Source organism: Malurus melanocephalus, unplaced genomic scaffold (genome assembly GCF_030028575.1).
Source record: "Malurus melanocephalus ecotype Western Australia unplaced genomic scaffold, MMel_1.1 scaffold_390, whole genome shotgun sequence".
Lineage (NCBI taxonomy): Eukaryota > Metazoa > Chordata > Aves > Passeriformes > Maluridae > Malurus > Malurus melanocephalus.
The window spans coordinates 57,570-71,094 of NW_026623622.1; the positions used below are offsets into that span (position 1 = coordinate 57,570).

Genomic DNA, 13,525 nt, shown 5'->3' on the forward strand with positions numbered 1-13,525 from the left:
TTTCTTCAGGGGAACAGAAGATGGTTATATGAACCTCCTCATGCTGAAGCTTTTGCTTTCTGAAGAATTGCTCTGACTATGGGTTATTACATATCCTGTACCATAAAGTCTGTCTTAAAAGAAACAAATTAATCAAATGCTGTAAACATAGAGGCCAGTTTAATTCCCTACAAGTATGAGGAGAATGCCCTACAAGTATGAAATAACTTCATGTCCATGGATKCCTAAATCAGGGCTTCAGCTAGGGGGCCAGATTTCAGATTCACTGTAAGTTTCATTTGTATARATTTGTTATTTCCTTGATTTAATGTTTGTGTTTGAAATTCGCTTCCTTATGATACAGTTCTCTTCATTATCTTATGTGGGAAGCATAAGACTGCATTTTAGGTGTTGTAATTTGTCTTCTGGAAATTTGGCAGTGCCAAGAATTACCACTCCTCTTCACGTGATTGAGTGAAAATTCTGTCATGTAACAGGGAACTGCCTTCTGTTGAACAGGCAGACAATAGTCACCATCCTCTTTTCAGTTCTTAGTTATGTAGCTAAATTGTGTATTTTGACTTACATGTGTATTTCTTTAAATTTAGTTCTCCAAGCTTTACCATGGTGTGAAGCGTTCATCAAATCCCCCCCACATATTTGCCTCTGCAGATGCTGCCTACCAAAGCATGGTTACATTCRGCAAGGATCAGGTAAGAATCTGTTCATTTTGGTTTGGGTTTCATGTTAATCATGTTGCCATTGTGCTACAGGACTTTAACTATGTCAACTGTTGTGCATGACTTCCCTAGTCACACAAAAGCAATTAAGTTTGGTAGCGTAATTAATGTGTTACCAGTTTCCAAGTGCAAAAATAGCAGTCAGGAAGCAAAGAAATGAGCTGCAAATGTCATATTGCACAAATTATGTAGGGTTGGTCCCTGCACCTGCTGTCAAGCACAAGGTACCACTTGATAACTGCTGCATCTTTCAGACCTTTTCACAAGGCTCCATTCTACATGAAGTGGCATTGCMGCAAGTATTTTAGGACCTTTTATCTTTTCCCAGCCAAGTATCTTGTGTATTTACAGTGTCATGCAAATAGTTTACAGATGTTTGCACAAAAACACGTGAATCTGTACAACTGCTCAGTTTTTAAATTTTAATTAYATGTCACTAGATCCTTAAGTAGAATAATATTTTTACTGGAGGTCTGTAGAATACATGAAAAAATGGGGTAAATAATAAAAGTTAATAGAATTCAAACTTCCTATGATCGGAAGTCTTMATTCTTCAGTGTTCAGGTGTGAACTGGCTTTCAATTTCCCTTTTGCCCATGGCGTGTAACAGGAGAGAGAAGGAAAGTGATTTAGCATTTTAGCTAATCTCTTGAGTCTGGAAGGCTTTTGAAGAGCCTATAAAATACCATGTGTTAAGGAYGGCTGACCCATGAAGAAAGTGGATATGTCCTCCCAGAATCATCCACTGAACAGATGCACATTTTTCTCWAATGTTTAGATGTCTTCTAGCTTGAATATCAGTATCACCTACAGAATAGCCTCTCCAYGCAGAACCAATTTATTTTTCAGAGCAAACTTTTGGTCAGTGTTTTAAAAACAGCTGTATCCTGTGATTCATGTTAATTCATATTAAGTCAATGCAGTGAGCGCAGATACGTTTATGTGTTCTAGTCCTTAGAAATTTAGTCACTGCTTCACACATGCACATTGCAATCAGGCACTGTGTGATTCATTTCAGTCATCTAGGGAATCAGTTATTACTCTGAGCCTTTGCTGATCTCTCCTTGCAGAAGGGAGTTGACCCTTAAACTAATCTGTAGTTTGCTTCTAAACGTGAAATAACAGGAGTGGTAATAGCAGAAATCGACCATGTGGTGAACTGTGCACCTAAATCTTTTGTTTTGTGTTTTCAGTGCATTATCATCAGTGGGGAAAGTGGTGCTGGAAAGACAGAAAGCGCCCATCTGATCGTCCAACATTTGACCTTCTTGGGAAAGGTATTTCCTAGCCAATTACGTAAAATTGTGAAGAAATCCTCCCAACCCTACCCCAATGTTCACTTTATTTAATCRTTAATACTTAAAGCTGTTCATGAAAATTGCCACACTTGATTTAGGGACATAGTAATCATGCAAGTGAGAGTATTGAATTAAGATGCAAGACTATGACTCACACCAAGCCTGTTAATATTTTTTTRAAGAGAAGGTGCCCGATTCTGAGTGTTCAGTACCTGTAGTTATATACAGTATCACRTGTATCCCTATTTATACAGTAAAGAATGGCAAGTATTGCTGTGGCTCTAATCTTAGAAACTCTTGTACATTTAAATGTTACAATTAATACTATTAACACAAAATAATGGKAAAATTAACCATGTCAGGTTAACCCTAGGTAGACATTGACAAGTCTGAGGTGGAACAGTTGCAGAGAAAGAAGAATCTGTATTTTGCTACCTGTGGGAGCTTTTCTTAACAATTTGTTGGACCTCTTATTGTATAAGTAGAAAGGTTAGCACAGTACCTAATTCCGTACAGTGAGAAAGGGTTTCTGTTCTTCTGAAGCAATTAGATTATGAGTAAGCATTATGTTCTTTTAATTGTCCTTCTGATCTGTATCTCTTCTGTCAAGGCCAATAACCGTGCTTTGCGTGAGAAAATTCTTCAGGTGAATCCTCTGGTTGAAGCATTTGGAAATGCCTGCACTGCCATCAATGACAACTCAAGTCGCTTTGGAAAATACCTGGAAATGATGTTTACACCTACAGGAGCTGTTATGGGAGCAAAGATTTCTGAATATCTACTTGAAAAATCAAGGGTCATAAAACAGGCTGTGTAGGTATATTAATTGTCTGTCCTATGCCATTAATATAGTGTTTGAATTTACTTAATTGTCAAAAATTCTGTATTTTAGATACTTCTCTGTCTTCTGCTAAAAAAGTAATCTTTTGTACCGTGCTATGACAACAAGAATAGGCCATTAGGTTCTTTTGGAGTAGAAGCCAGATCCACTTCATTCTTTGGAGAAATGTTATGTTGACTGGATTTTCTGTGTTTCACAGCTGCTATCCTACACTATTAAAACAAGTGGGAGATTTACTACCTTGCTTCATTGTACAGGACACCACAAGAATAAACACAGCTGCTTTAAAATAATGTTTGKTTTTTTTTCCAGGGGAGAAAAAAATTTCCATATATTTTATTATATTTATGCTGGCCTTTATCATCAGAAGAAACTTTCTGAATATAGACTTCCTGATAAAAAGCCTCCTAGGTAACTATTGCTCACTTGTTTTAAATACTCATTGTAATTAGCTATTGATCAGCACTTGCTTTCAGTATGATGCCTTAAAATCTCCCTTAATCCTTCTCCATCCATTAAGGATCTTTTTTAATCCTCCCAAGGCGAGAAGATGGACACTAAGGCATTACATTATTTGTGTTTGTTTGAGAAATTGAACTGTTGAAGGAGGATGAAGAACCAAGCCCATTATTAAGTTGATATTTTGTCGTACTTTCAAATGCAGACAATCCGCCTTATGATTTCTTCCCGTAATGCTTCAGGTTCAGGAAGAAGCCAGAGTATGCTTTGGAGTTTGTTAATTGGTGTTTGTATTTGGGTGCATCTGATCTCTATTGGGTGAGGGGATTTGTGTGAAATGCTAGTAAACTTAATAGACACTAACAAAGAATGAGCAACAGAAGCAAAAACTTCTTATGAAGTAGCATCAAGCTATGTAATTGGAATTTATGGAGATAAATGTTCTTTCCAGTTACTGAGGTACTTGTATTGAAGTCAYTGGAGCTTGTACTGACATATGTTGCTAGTGTGATGCTCTCTTTCTCCCACTCTGTTTAGATATATTGATAATGAAACTGGAAGAGTAATGCATGATATTGTTACTAAAGATTCCTATGGAAGACAATTTGAAGCAATTCAGCATTGTTTTAGAATTATAGGATTTACTGATGAGGTAAGAGATTCAGTCACCCAATCTTTACTGACCTTCTTTATGAAAACCATCTCCAGTGCTGCCCTTTGGTTTTGTGGATGTACAAATTTTGTGAGCCTCAAAATCTCTGTTATGACAGAAGGGAGCTATGAAAGTGTAACCGCACACTCAGAAGGCAAGACTAGTCTGAGGTCCCAGTTAGTATTCAGGCAATTCTGTTGCACTGTTTTCTGTGTAAATAGAAGCTTACTTGAACTTGTAGAACTTGGTCTCAGAGAAATCTACAAGCTTTAATAGCCATTCCAGTGCCCATATTTTTCTTTCATAGCCTAAATATGATGTGTGTGTCTAASTGAATTCATTAAAAGTGCTTTTTGTCATCTTTTACAGGAAGTATACTCAGTGTACAGAATACTGACTGGAATCTTAAATACTGGAAATATTGAGTTTGCTGCCATATCTTCACAACACCAAACAGATAAAAGTGAGGTTCCTAATCCAGAAGCCTTAGATAATGGTATATACTTTTTAATATCAGTTCYGTAAATTTTACTCTATTTGTGATAGTCTCTAGCTCATGGTAACAGTTGGTCAATGCTGGTGATTTCCACTGCATGATCACAATTATGTGTCTTTTTCCACTGTCTTTTAGCTGCTGCACTACTAAGCATTGGGTCAGAAGAACTTCAAGAGGCCCTAACCTCCCACTGTGTTGTAACACGGGGGGAGACTATTATCCGAACAAACACYGTGGACAAAGCAGCTGACGTGCGAGATGCCATGTCCAAAGCACTTTATGGCCGGCTCTTCAGCTGGATTGTAAATCGTATTAATACCCTGCTGCAGCCAGATAAAAATATATGGCAAGTTACACATCACTGAATCTTGTGTACTTACTGTGCATATGTCTGATGGGTTCATCCATTTGTACATTTTTGATTTTGCAGGAAGAGTGCAGTGTTTATTTTGGCCARGGCTTCAGAATGGTTTTCATGCTGTGATACTGAATTCTGTTTCCAGGGCATTAACCCCATCATTTTCAAAGAGCTGAATAGAATTCAGCTACTGAAGTCCCTGGAAATTGGGTGGTTGAAGTGCTATACAATCCTTTAAAATGACACTTCCTATATAGTGAAAATGAAAATCATGTAAAAGGCTGACAAATAATTGAAGTACTCTGAAAAACTTCAGTATGTATTCACAGTCCTCACAGTCTCCCTGCTTTTGTAAGCAAGTAATAAATGCCAGTTTCAGATGTTGTGTTGCTACTTTAGATGTAATTTTAAAAAAATCATATTTACATTTATAAATTTCATATTTACATTTATAAATACTTTATATTGTGCATCCTTATGATTAATTGCCAGGCACTGATCTGGCTGGTTTGATTTTTTGAAGAGATTTTAGAAACAAGAGAACCTCTCAGGTGACGTGAAAATGCCTCTGGTCKGAGGTCTCTACTTGCTCCTTCACTGTGTCATATGCACATATTCTCTCTCATCCATGCTTGCTGTTGTCGTGGTGACTGCTGTATGACTATACTAGAGTTAGCACAGGGACTTTTAACAGTCCAGCTTGTAACAGCAGCAGATTTAGTAACTATCCTTCTGAATGAGTACAGCAAAAACATACCATTACACCTTGACACYTTTTGTCTACCTGGAGGAGCAGACAGCAGATTTTATTTGGCATCTGTCTACTGAAACCCCTTGTTTCAATATGGCTGCTAAGTGTGTRTTACTTTGTACCTGTGATTCTTCTGCCTTCTTCATGGAAATTTGTGTGAAGCAAGTGGAAAACAAAAAAGTCTTAACAATGCTGAACAAATGCATAAGTTGTCTTGCACARTGTGTCAGACACTCTTTTCCTCCTCTATTTTTGCATCAGAGTGAATCAATTATGCGATCTTAGTTACCATGTTTATTTTTATTTTGATTTGGTGTTGCCCATAACAAATTTTGTTTGTATTTTCACATGCAGCAGTGCTGAAAGTGGGATGAATGTTGGGATACTGGACATATTCGGATTTGAGAACTTCGCAAGAAATTCTTTTGAACAGCTGTGCATAAATATCGCTAATGAACAGATCCAGTTTTATTTCAATCAACATATCTTTGCACTTGAGCAGGTAAATTCAACTCTGTCGAGGTCTGGCAGAATCAACCATCCTACACCTTAGATCATATTCGGGAGTACTTWAAAAAGTACAAAATGGGCATGTGATTTAAATACGAGACAATGACATCTYTCAGTTGAAGTTTTGTAAATAACAATGTTGAGGCCTGTAGAGCATTGCTGTGAATCATAAATGCTCTAATGATGCTGTTGTTTTTACTGGTGACTTTTGTAGATGGAATATCAGAGTGAGGGAATTGATGCTACTACAGTGGAGTATGAGGACAACCGTCCACTTCTAGATATGTTCCTTCAGAAACCAATGGGTCTCCTGTCTCTGCTAGATGAAGAAAGCAGATTTCCTCAGGCAACAGATCTAACTTTAGTTGGTATGTGCAARCAAAACTCTGGGAAAGGCCTGGGGAATGACAAATGTATTATAAGAGGGTGGAATGTCATCTTTATTCAAGTTTTCCTAGCCTAGTTGTCTGCAGGCTGTGTCATTTCATTTGRCATTCTAAATATATTTTCCATTGTGCTTCATCATTTTTCTCTGCTTACATGTTTTCTATTCTTTTCATATTGGAACAGTTTGTCTTAAGTATCAGATGGCAAAGGTTTATTGTCTTTCCAATGTTACAAGGAAATAAACTKTGTCTTGTCCGTGTGTGTGGGGTACATCAGGCAGTATTGATCCCTATTTACTGAGGAGAAGGCTGGGACGCAGTAGAATCTTCTATCTAGGACCACCCTGTGAGTAGCATTAGTGTTGAAAGTAAAATTTAGATCTCCCAGGCTCTTAGGCCCATATTTATCCAATTAGAAAATACTGCTTCACTCCAGCTTGTCTCATCATAAATAGGAAGTGTGTGTTATTTCTGGTGTGCCATCTGGCTCAGTATTTCCCTTTCTTTGTGCATATTTTGCATACATTTTAACAAATCTTGGTGCCAACCTTAAAATATTCTGTGAATGCCATGTTTAAAACTTGTTTTTATTTACTAGAGCTGCATTTTTCCCTGTGATAWGAAATAAGAGTTCCATTTCCTTCAATGGAATGTGCAGCAGAGGCTCAAACTGTTAGAGAAAACAGTGAAATTGCACAATACACGTACAAGGTTTTTCACTACAGCTAGGCTGAGCTGAAACGAGTCCAGGTCACAGAGAGAAGGAATGTGGTTTCATTCCACTCCTCCTTTGTGTACTGAAGTTGTCTGCCTCCCTGTGGGTTGTATAYATCAGTTAATGCTGAATATTGAACTTCTGCTTTCCGAGGCACTTCTTTTGATCCAGTGCTGATCGGCCTTACTGCTGATCTGTACAAGGCACAGCAGAATCCTTCAAGGAGACAGCAAAGTCAGATATTTTGCCCTACCCAGGTGTACCAGACAATCATTAATTCCACCACTGTGTCCCAGCCCCCAGAAATTCCAAAYTTAGTTATTTTTGTTTTAAATACAAGATTGATTAGATGTTAATAGAAAGAAGAACCTAACACAAAATATTAACGGATTCTAACATTGGGAAAAACATTTTGATAATATTTTCTGATTTATACAGCATGACAGAGAGCTTTTTCAATTTATTCTGGTCTCAGGTCTCTAGYTGCTTGTTCAGGTAAATTAGTATAATAGCAAGTTTAACCGTATAGCATGTATAATTATCAACATGGGCCCCTATGGATTCTGCTCCCTTCCAGGGGTGTTTCCTTGGCTCAGCAGGCAGGAATTGCTGCCTGGGCCCTCAGTGTTGGACAGACAKCACAAATTTTATTACGAAATATTAAAGAGCCTACAAACCATCACAGGGTATAAAAGACATTTTTCTTAGAAAGTGGCATTTCTTTTTTTGTCAGTTCCTTAGGGACAGTCATGGGAAACAGAAAGTTCTTTAGAAGAGGTTTTTCTGGGTTTTTTTCCACCTTTTTCTGTAGAAATCCAAAGGTACATGAGAGACAGATCCAGACTGAAGACATTAACATATCCTTAAAATGTGTTGCACAGAGCTAAATGAATGCAGAAAGGAAGATAGAGAAGATACAAGTAATAGGCATCCAAGTGAGCGTTGTATATGCACAGTTTTGAATGTACATTGAAACAAACTCACCCCAAACCCATTGCAAAATATGAGAAGTCATCACATCTTCTCATGGGGTCTTCTTATTTAATATCTTTCTACACGAAAACGTCCACAAACAGTGGTGTTTGGAAGAGAGTGTTGCTGGGCTAGTTCAAAATGAGCTTTTTCATTCAGAAGTGACAGCTTAGATTTCTGAGCAGGGAGATTTCTGACAGAGATCTCTCTGACAGGGAGATTTCTGAGCAATCTGATAATATGTGTTTGTAGCAGTTCTGACTTCTTGAGTAGCAATTTAGCAAACTAATTAGGATAAAGATTACAGTTAATCATTCTGTCACTTAAATCAACATCTCTTCTCAATGTCTAGATAAATTTGAAGATAACTTAMGATGCAAATACTTCTGGAGACCAAAAGGAGTGGAATTGTCATTTGGTATTCAGCACTAYGCTGGAAAGGTAAGGTCATGGGATTTTTGTTTAGTTCAAGTAATAGTGTTATGGTTGTTAACCAGAGTTTCTGCTTTATGTCTTTTTTCCTCATTTTAATAGAAAAAATGATAAAGTTTATGCAAACATAGACTCTACAATGAATTTTTTATGTGTAGCAGTCCATTTTGGAGCCTATCCTTAGGACTCTTCCGCAAATTGTGTAGATTTTGTCTCTTTTCTGCAAGAAATCTGGCCTCAGAAACACCAGTACTACAGTCGCTTCAAACTAGCAACTCTCTGGAGCTAGAGCAGACTATATGCTTGGTAACAGTGTGTGAATGCCATGGTAGTTCTGTGTGAGAGTGTATATAAAGTATATGCATAAAAGCAATGTAAGCCAGTGTCTGCAACAYAACTTAAAATCCTATAGAGAGCATTGAAAAAACTGGGACTTCTAGTAGAGATGTTTTCTTGTACTCTGTAACACCTAACTTCTTTTGTTCTCAGAGGTTCACATTCACATGTCGTTTTGTATGGGGAATAACAGTCCAGTTTTCACCATAACATGAGCTTTGCTTGTGATGATTTTAATCCCAAATACTTGCTTATAGACAGAATCAAAATAACCTTGTTTTGTATATGAWATATATGTTATCAATGAAGTCTCATCTCTGGCTCATTATAAGATTAAATGATTTTAAGATATATTGTAGTAAATTCTGTCAGGCTTTCTGTTTTGTTAAGAATAACTATAAAAATTCACACAGGTTTTGTTAGTTCTTTGTACCCACATGGCCAAATAAAAACACTACTGGCCAGTTCTCTATTTCAGGAGAACATTCAGTTTCTGTATAAACTAATGCACTCCAGGGGGGAATTGRCCTAGACAGGAATATTGCTAATAATAATAAAGCAATTCTAGAAAATCATTGCAGTTTAAAAAAAGCAAAATAAAATTATTTTTACATTAATACAAATATCCAGGCATTAATTTCTAAACAAAACAGTTAAGATAGTTTAAATAGAGGAGTGGTTTTCTTCCTAATACAATTTTCGGTGCTGTGAGAAGTTGTTTTAATGTACCTACAATGTGTCCAAATTGTTCCTGTTCCTCCAGCAGTTCTACTTATGGATCAAGGTTTGGGGCAGACAGGCAGTTGATAGTGACCACTTGAGAACCATTTCTAACATCACACATAAACAACCAACTTAAGATTTAATGAAGTATCTCTGTTATACTGCATCATGCATAGAGTAGTTTGACCTGGCAAAGCATAGCACAACAGTATTTAAGCCATTTAACCCAGTTTGATATGTAATGGCATTCTGTGAATATAGCTACTGTGTATAGCCCATTTACACTCTGAACACACTGCTGTAGTTCAATTTTAAGTCCTTTACAGATAACTCCTTTGCTTGTCTRACCCATGCTAACTGGTCTACTTGGTCATCGTGGCTGTTCACCTTTTAAAGAACATAGTAGGTTTTGGGTAACCCTTTTCAGCAGAATTTCTGATTCTGTTTTCCCACACTAGGTATTATATGATGCCTCYGCATTCCTTGAGAAGAATAGAGACACTCTTCCTGCTGACATAGTGGTGGTGTTGCGAACTTCAGAGAACAAACTTCTTCAGCAGCTGTTCTCTAGCCCATTAACAAAAACAGGTACTTTCTGCACAGCTTTGCTAACATTGTGACTTCTTCAGCTACCTGTTCCTCTCAAACTCTTACTTGATTCTGGACAATTTTTAAAAATTATTATTTTTTAAAGATTTTAAGTATTTTCTAAAGAGCTCTGCTCTATAAAGTTACCTAGATATCTAAAACATTATAATATATACAATATAAATATTTTAATATGTGGACATGAATTCTTCTAGAACACCTGTAGAGCAGGATTCTTCCCTGACTCTGGAGAATGGGAGATTATCAGGTGTGTAGGGCAAGAGCTCATTCTCAGGGCAGGGTGAAAATACAGGAGTTTCTAGTTCTTAGTTCTTTACTRAGATCAGTACTCAGTTGATAGATTCTTGTGTAACATGTCTTATAGTTCATAAATCATGTGATGTAGTGATGTAGATCAAAGTGTTTTGGAGGTAATGTCCATTTATTTAGAAGCACTGATGTAACACATAGTTTCTTACCAATTATTAAAGCCATATACTAATAGGCTAGAACTGMTTGCTTTGATTTAAAGCTTGTTGACTTTGACTTACATGAGAGTGCAGATCTGTAGCTAAATAAAACAGCAAGATAAAGTTTCATTACTCCACGGATAGACACCAGAATGCCAATACCATACACAAATGATAGTTCTKCACTATCCACTTGCAAACAAGCCAGCAAATGAACATTTCTCTCATCCTGAGGCATCTTTTTCATAGTGGGCAAGAAAAATATGTAATAMTAAATCTAAATACAATGGATTGTACTAGATTGCTAAATTATTGTGAGCTCACATATGCAGATGAGGTTKTATGTTTATGTAGAAATACATGGTAGATGTGCCAGAAAATGCTGCGTAGGCTTATCGTACATGGGCTGTAGATGCAATTCTGTGCCTGTGCAGCAGCTCCCTACATTGAATTTCTAGACATAGAATGAATTTAATGACATTTGAGTCATAGCATCTGGTGATGTGTTTAATCTCTCTTGAYGTTTCTATATAGAAATAGAACATCTGGAGAAAAAATTATATTGGAYTTTTCTTTGCATATGCAAAATTGTTACCATGATATCTGTTTATATACTACAGAGGACAGATTCCTGTTARTGTTTCTATTCTTTCTTGTTATGGGAAGGCTTTCGAGTGTCCCCCTTCAAATTACACTTTTAGAGGTCCCTGAGAGCTGAGGATCSAAAGAGGAATATGCTTCTGCTTCCAGCTGTAATGAGTTTAGATGGAGGGGAATATGGTTTATGATGGAGGATTGGTTTGTGCCCAAGAGGGGAGCAAAGAATCTGTCTACTGCTACTCTACATTTGAGTCTRTGTTAAATTCATAAAAGAGATTCTGATCAAGCAAAGCAAAAAAAAAAAGCTCACACATGGTCAGAAGTGCCTCCATAACCTTCTTTACAAGCTGTTCTATACCTTGGAGCTATTGTCAGAATGAAACCTTTTAGGTGCTTTGTTCCAGTTATCAGTCCAAATTATTGTAAATATTATAAATTTTATTTWATTGCTATTTCTAAATCAGAATGCTGATTCCCTCATGCAAGTGCCTCTTCTTCTGGCCTTATAAAGATATTTTAGTAGCAGCAGCACTCAACTTGAGTATTTTGCCTAAGATGTATAGAAGGTTCAGTGAGATACCTCTCATTGCAGTTAATGCATGGTTACCATGCTGGTGTATTTCCCCTACTTTTTTAGGTGTCTCACATTCCTTCCTTGTTTCCTATTTATATAAATTCAATGTTTCTCCCTCCATTTACCTTCCTGTGAAGAGCACRCAGCAAGTTGAGTGTTGTCTGTATTTGTCAAGTTGGTGAATGGCATCCTGATAAAAAAAAAACTTGTGCATATGCATGTGTGTTGTAAGAATAGCTTAAAGCCCTTTGACATTTTTATTTTTTTAAAGCCTTTATGATTTTGCTCTTTTTTTTTTTTTTCCAGCTGTGTGATGTAATTGGCATTCACATCCTGTGTTGGGGCCTCTGTGTTCTAAAATCAGATTGTTGCCAGGTTTGGTTTTGGCAGCTTGCAAGATAAATGAAAGGTTTGGCTGAGAGCAGAAGGCATTGCTGGCAATGCTGCTTCATCTCTGCTCAGTGAAGAAAGATAGTGCTATTCTCTTAACTTTCTACATCATACCCTGTCCCTGTCTCCAGCCCTCTTCCCTCCACTCAACATGTGYTTCATTCCTAAAGCGAACCAGAAAAAAATACAGGTTAAGATTCATAATCTTGGTACAGTTTTCTCCAGCTTTTGGTCAATTACTGATTGATGCAAAAGTTAATAATATATATGGGAGTCATATTCCATATTTCCAGGTAACCCTGATTTGAAATGGGCCTTCTGCCAGTATGTGTGGTGTTTTGTTTGAAGATGAGTGACAGCACATTCTCACATCTGCTTGCARCTATCTCTGGAATGTGCAGCGTAGGTGGGTTTTGCCAGGCAGCGGTCTCCCATTCTTGTCGCAGCCACTGGGTGGTGCTGTCCCAGAAGCGAGAGGGACTGTGAGACTGAAACCGTGGGTCTGACAGGGACTGAAAATGCAGTTCTTTAAACACCAAAAAGAATAAWAAGATGCCTTTCCCACCCTGAGATGATCCTCTGTTTGAAGTATATTTATATAACTGTCATATCTTCCACTGTCAAAAACTGAGCAGCATCAAGAAAATAAATACTAAAAAGCTAAATTCTTTTACTAATTTAAGATCATGTTAATCCCTGTAATTTATCAAAYACACTTATCCCCTCTTAACGAATGCTTCTATTTCACAGTAACAGACTGTGCAGTTTAAAGGGCCAGAAATTAGCAGCAGGCCATTAAATATACATTTGTAATAGTAATTTATCATTAGTAGAGTATGCAACTACTGATATGAGACATTGGATTTAAACATTCTGGAACTAATTTTGTAGTGTACACAGCTTGTTTAGTCATCTTTCAGTGGAAACTTAGTCACATTCAGCATGTTTTGAAATCTGCACTTTCTAGGGACCTTTAACCTTAAAATTGAATTRATTTATTCTGATATAACCCATCAGTTCTCCCAATTGCTTCTGTATCTGTCACTTTATTCCTACAGACACAGCTTCTTCTGCTGTCACTACTTTGGTTGAATATGCATGTTCCCATTCAGATAAAATGTATTCCTGATCACCTCTGGTTTTAGTTTATCACGGTTGCTGCTAAAGCATCAGAGAGAAAAGGGATCGTATGATCTAGAAAATAGAGTCCCCTTTTAAGAATGGAGGATTTTGGTTGCAAAAATTAAGAATAGCC

The 13,525-nt window shown here is 37.1% G+C and overlaps 1 protein-coding gene across 1 annotated transcript in view; it reads left to right on the forward strand.

The window, feature by feature from the left end:
- Nucleotides 1–13,525, forward strand: part of MYO3B (myosin IIIB) — a gene marked incomplete at its 5' end in the record, with an annotated part of 155,249 nt that overhangs the window by 57,218 nt on the left and 84,506 nt on the right. The window contains 11 exons of the mRNA XM_057379142.1: nt 588–692; nt 1,913–1,996; nt 2,628–2,830; nt 3,171–3,269; nt 3,855–3,969; nt 4,339–4,465; nt 4,601–4,811; nt 5,929–6,076; nt 6,299–6,452; nt 8,510–8,598; nt 10,107–10,236. Coding sequence (XP_057235125.1) covers nt 588–692; nt 1,913–1,996; nt 2,628–2,830; nt 3,171–3,269; nt 3,855–3,969; nt 4,339–4,465; nt 4,601–4,811; nt 5,929–6,076; nt 6,299–6,452; nt 8,510–8,598; nt 10,107–10,236 — 1,465 coding nt within the window. The remainder of the gene's footprint in view (nt 1–587; nt 693–1,912; nt 1,997–2,627; nt 2,831–3,170; nt 3,270–3,854; nt 3,970–4,338; nt 4,466–4,600; nt 4,812–5,928; nt 6,077–6,298; nt 6,453–8,509; nt 8,599–10,106; nt 10,237–13,525) is intronic.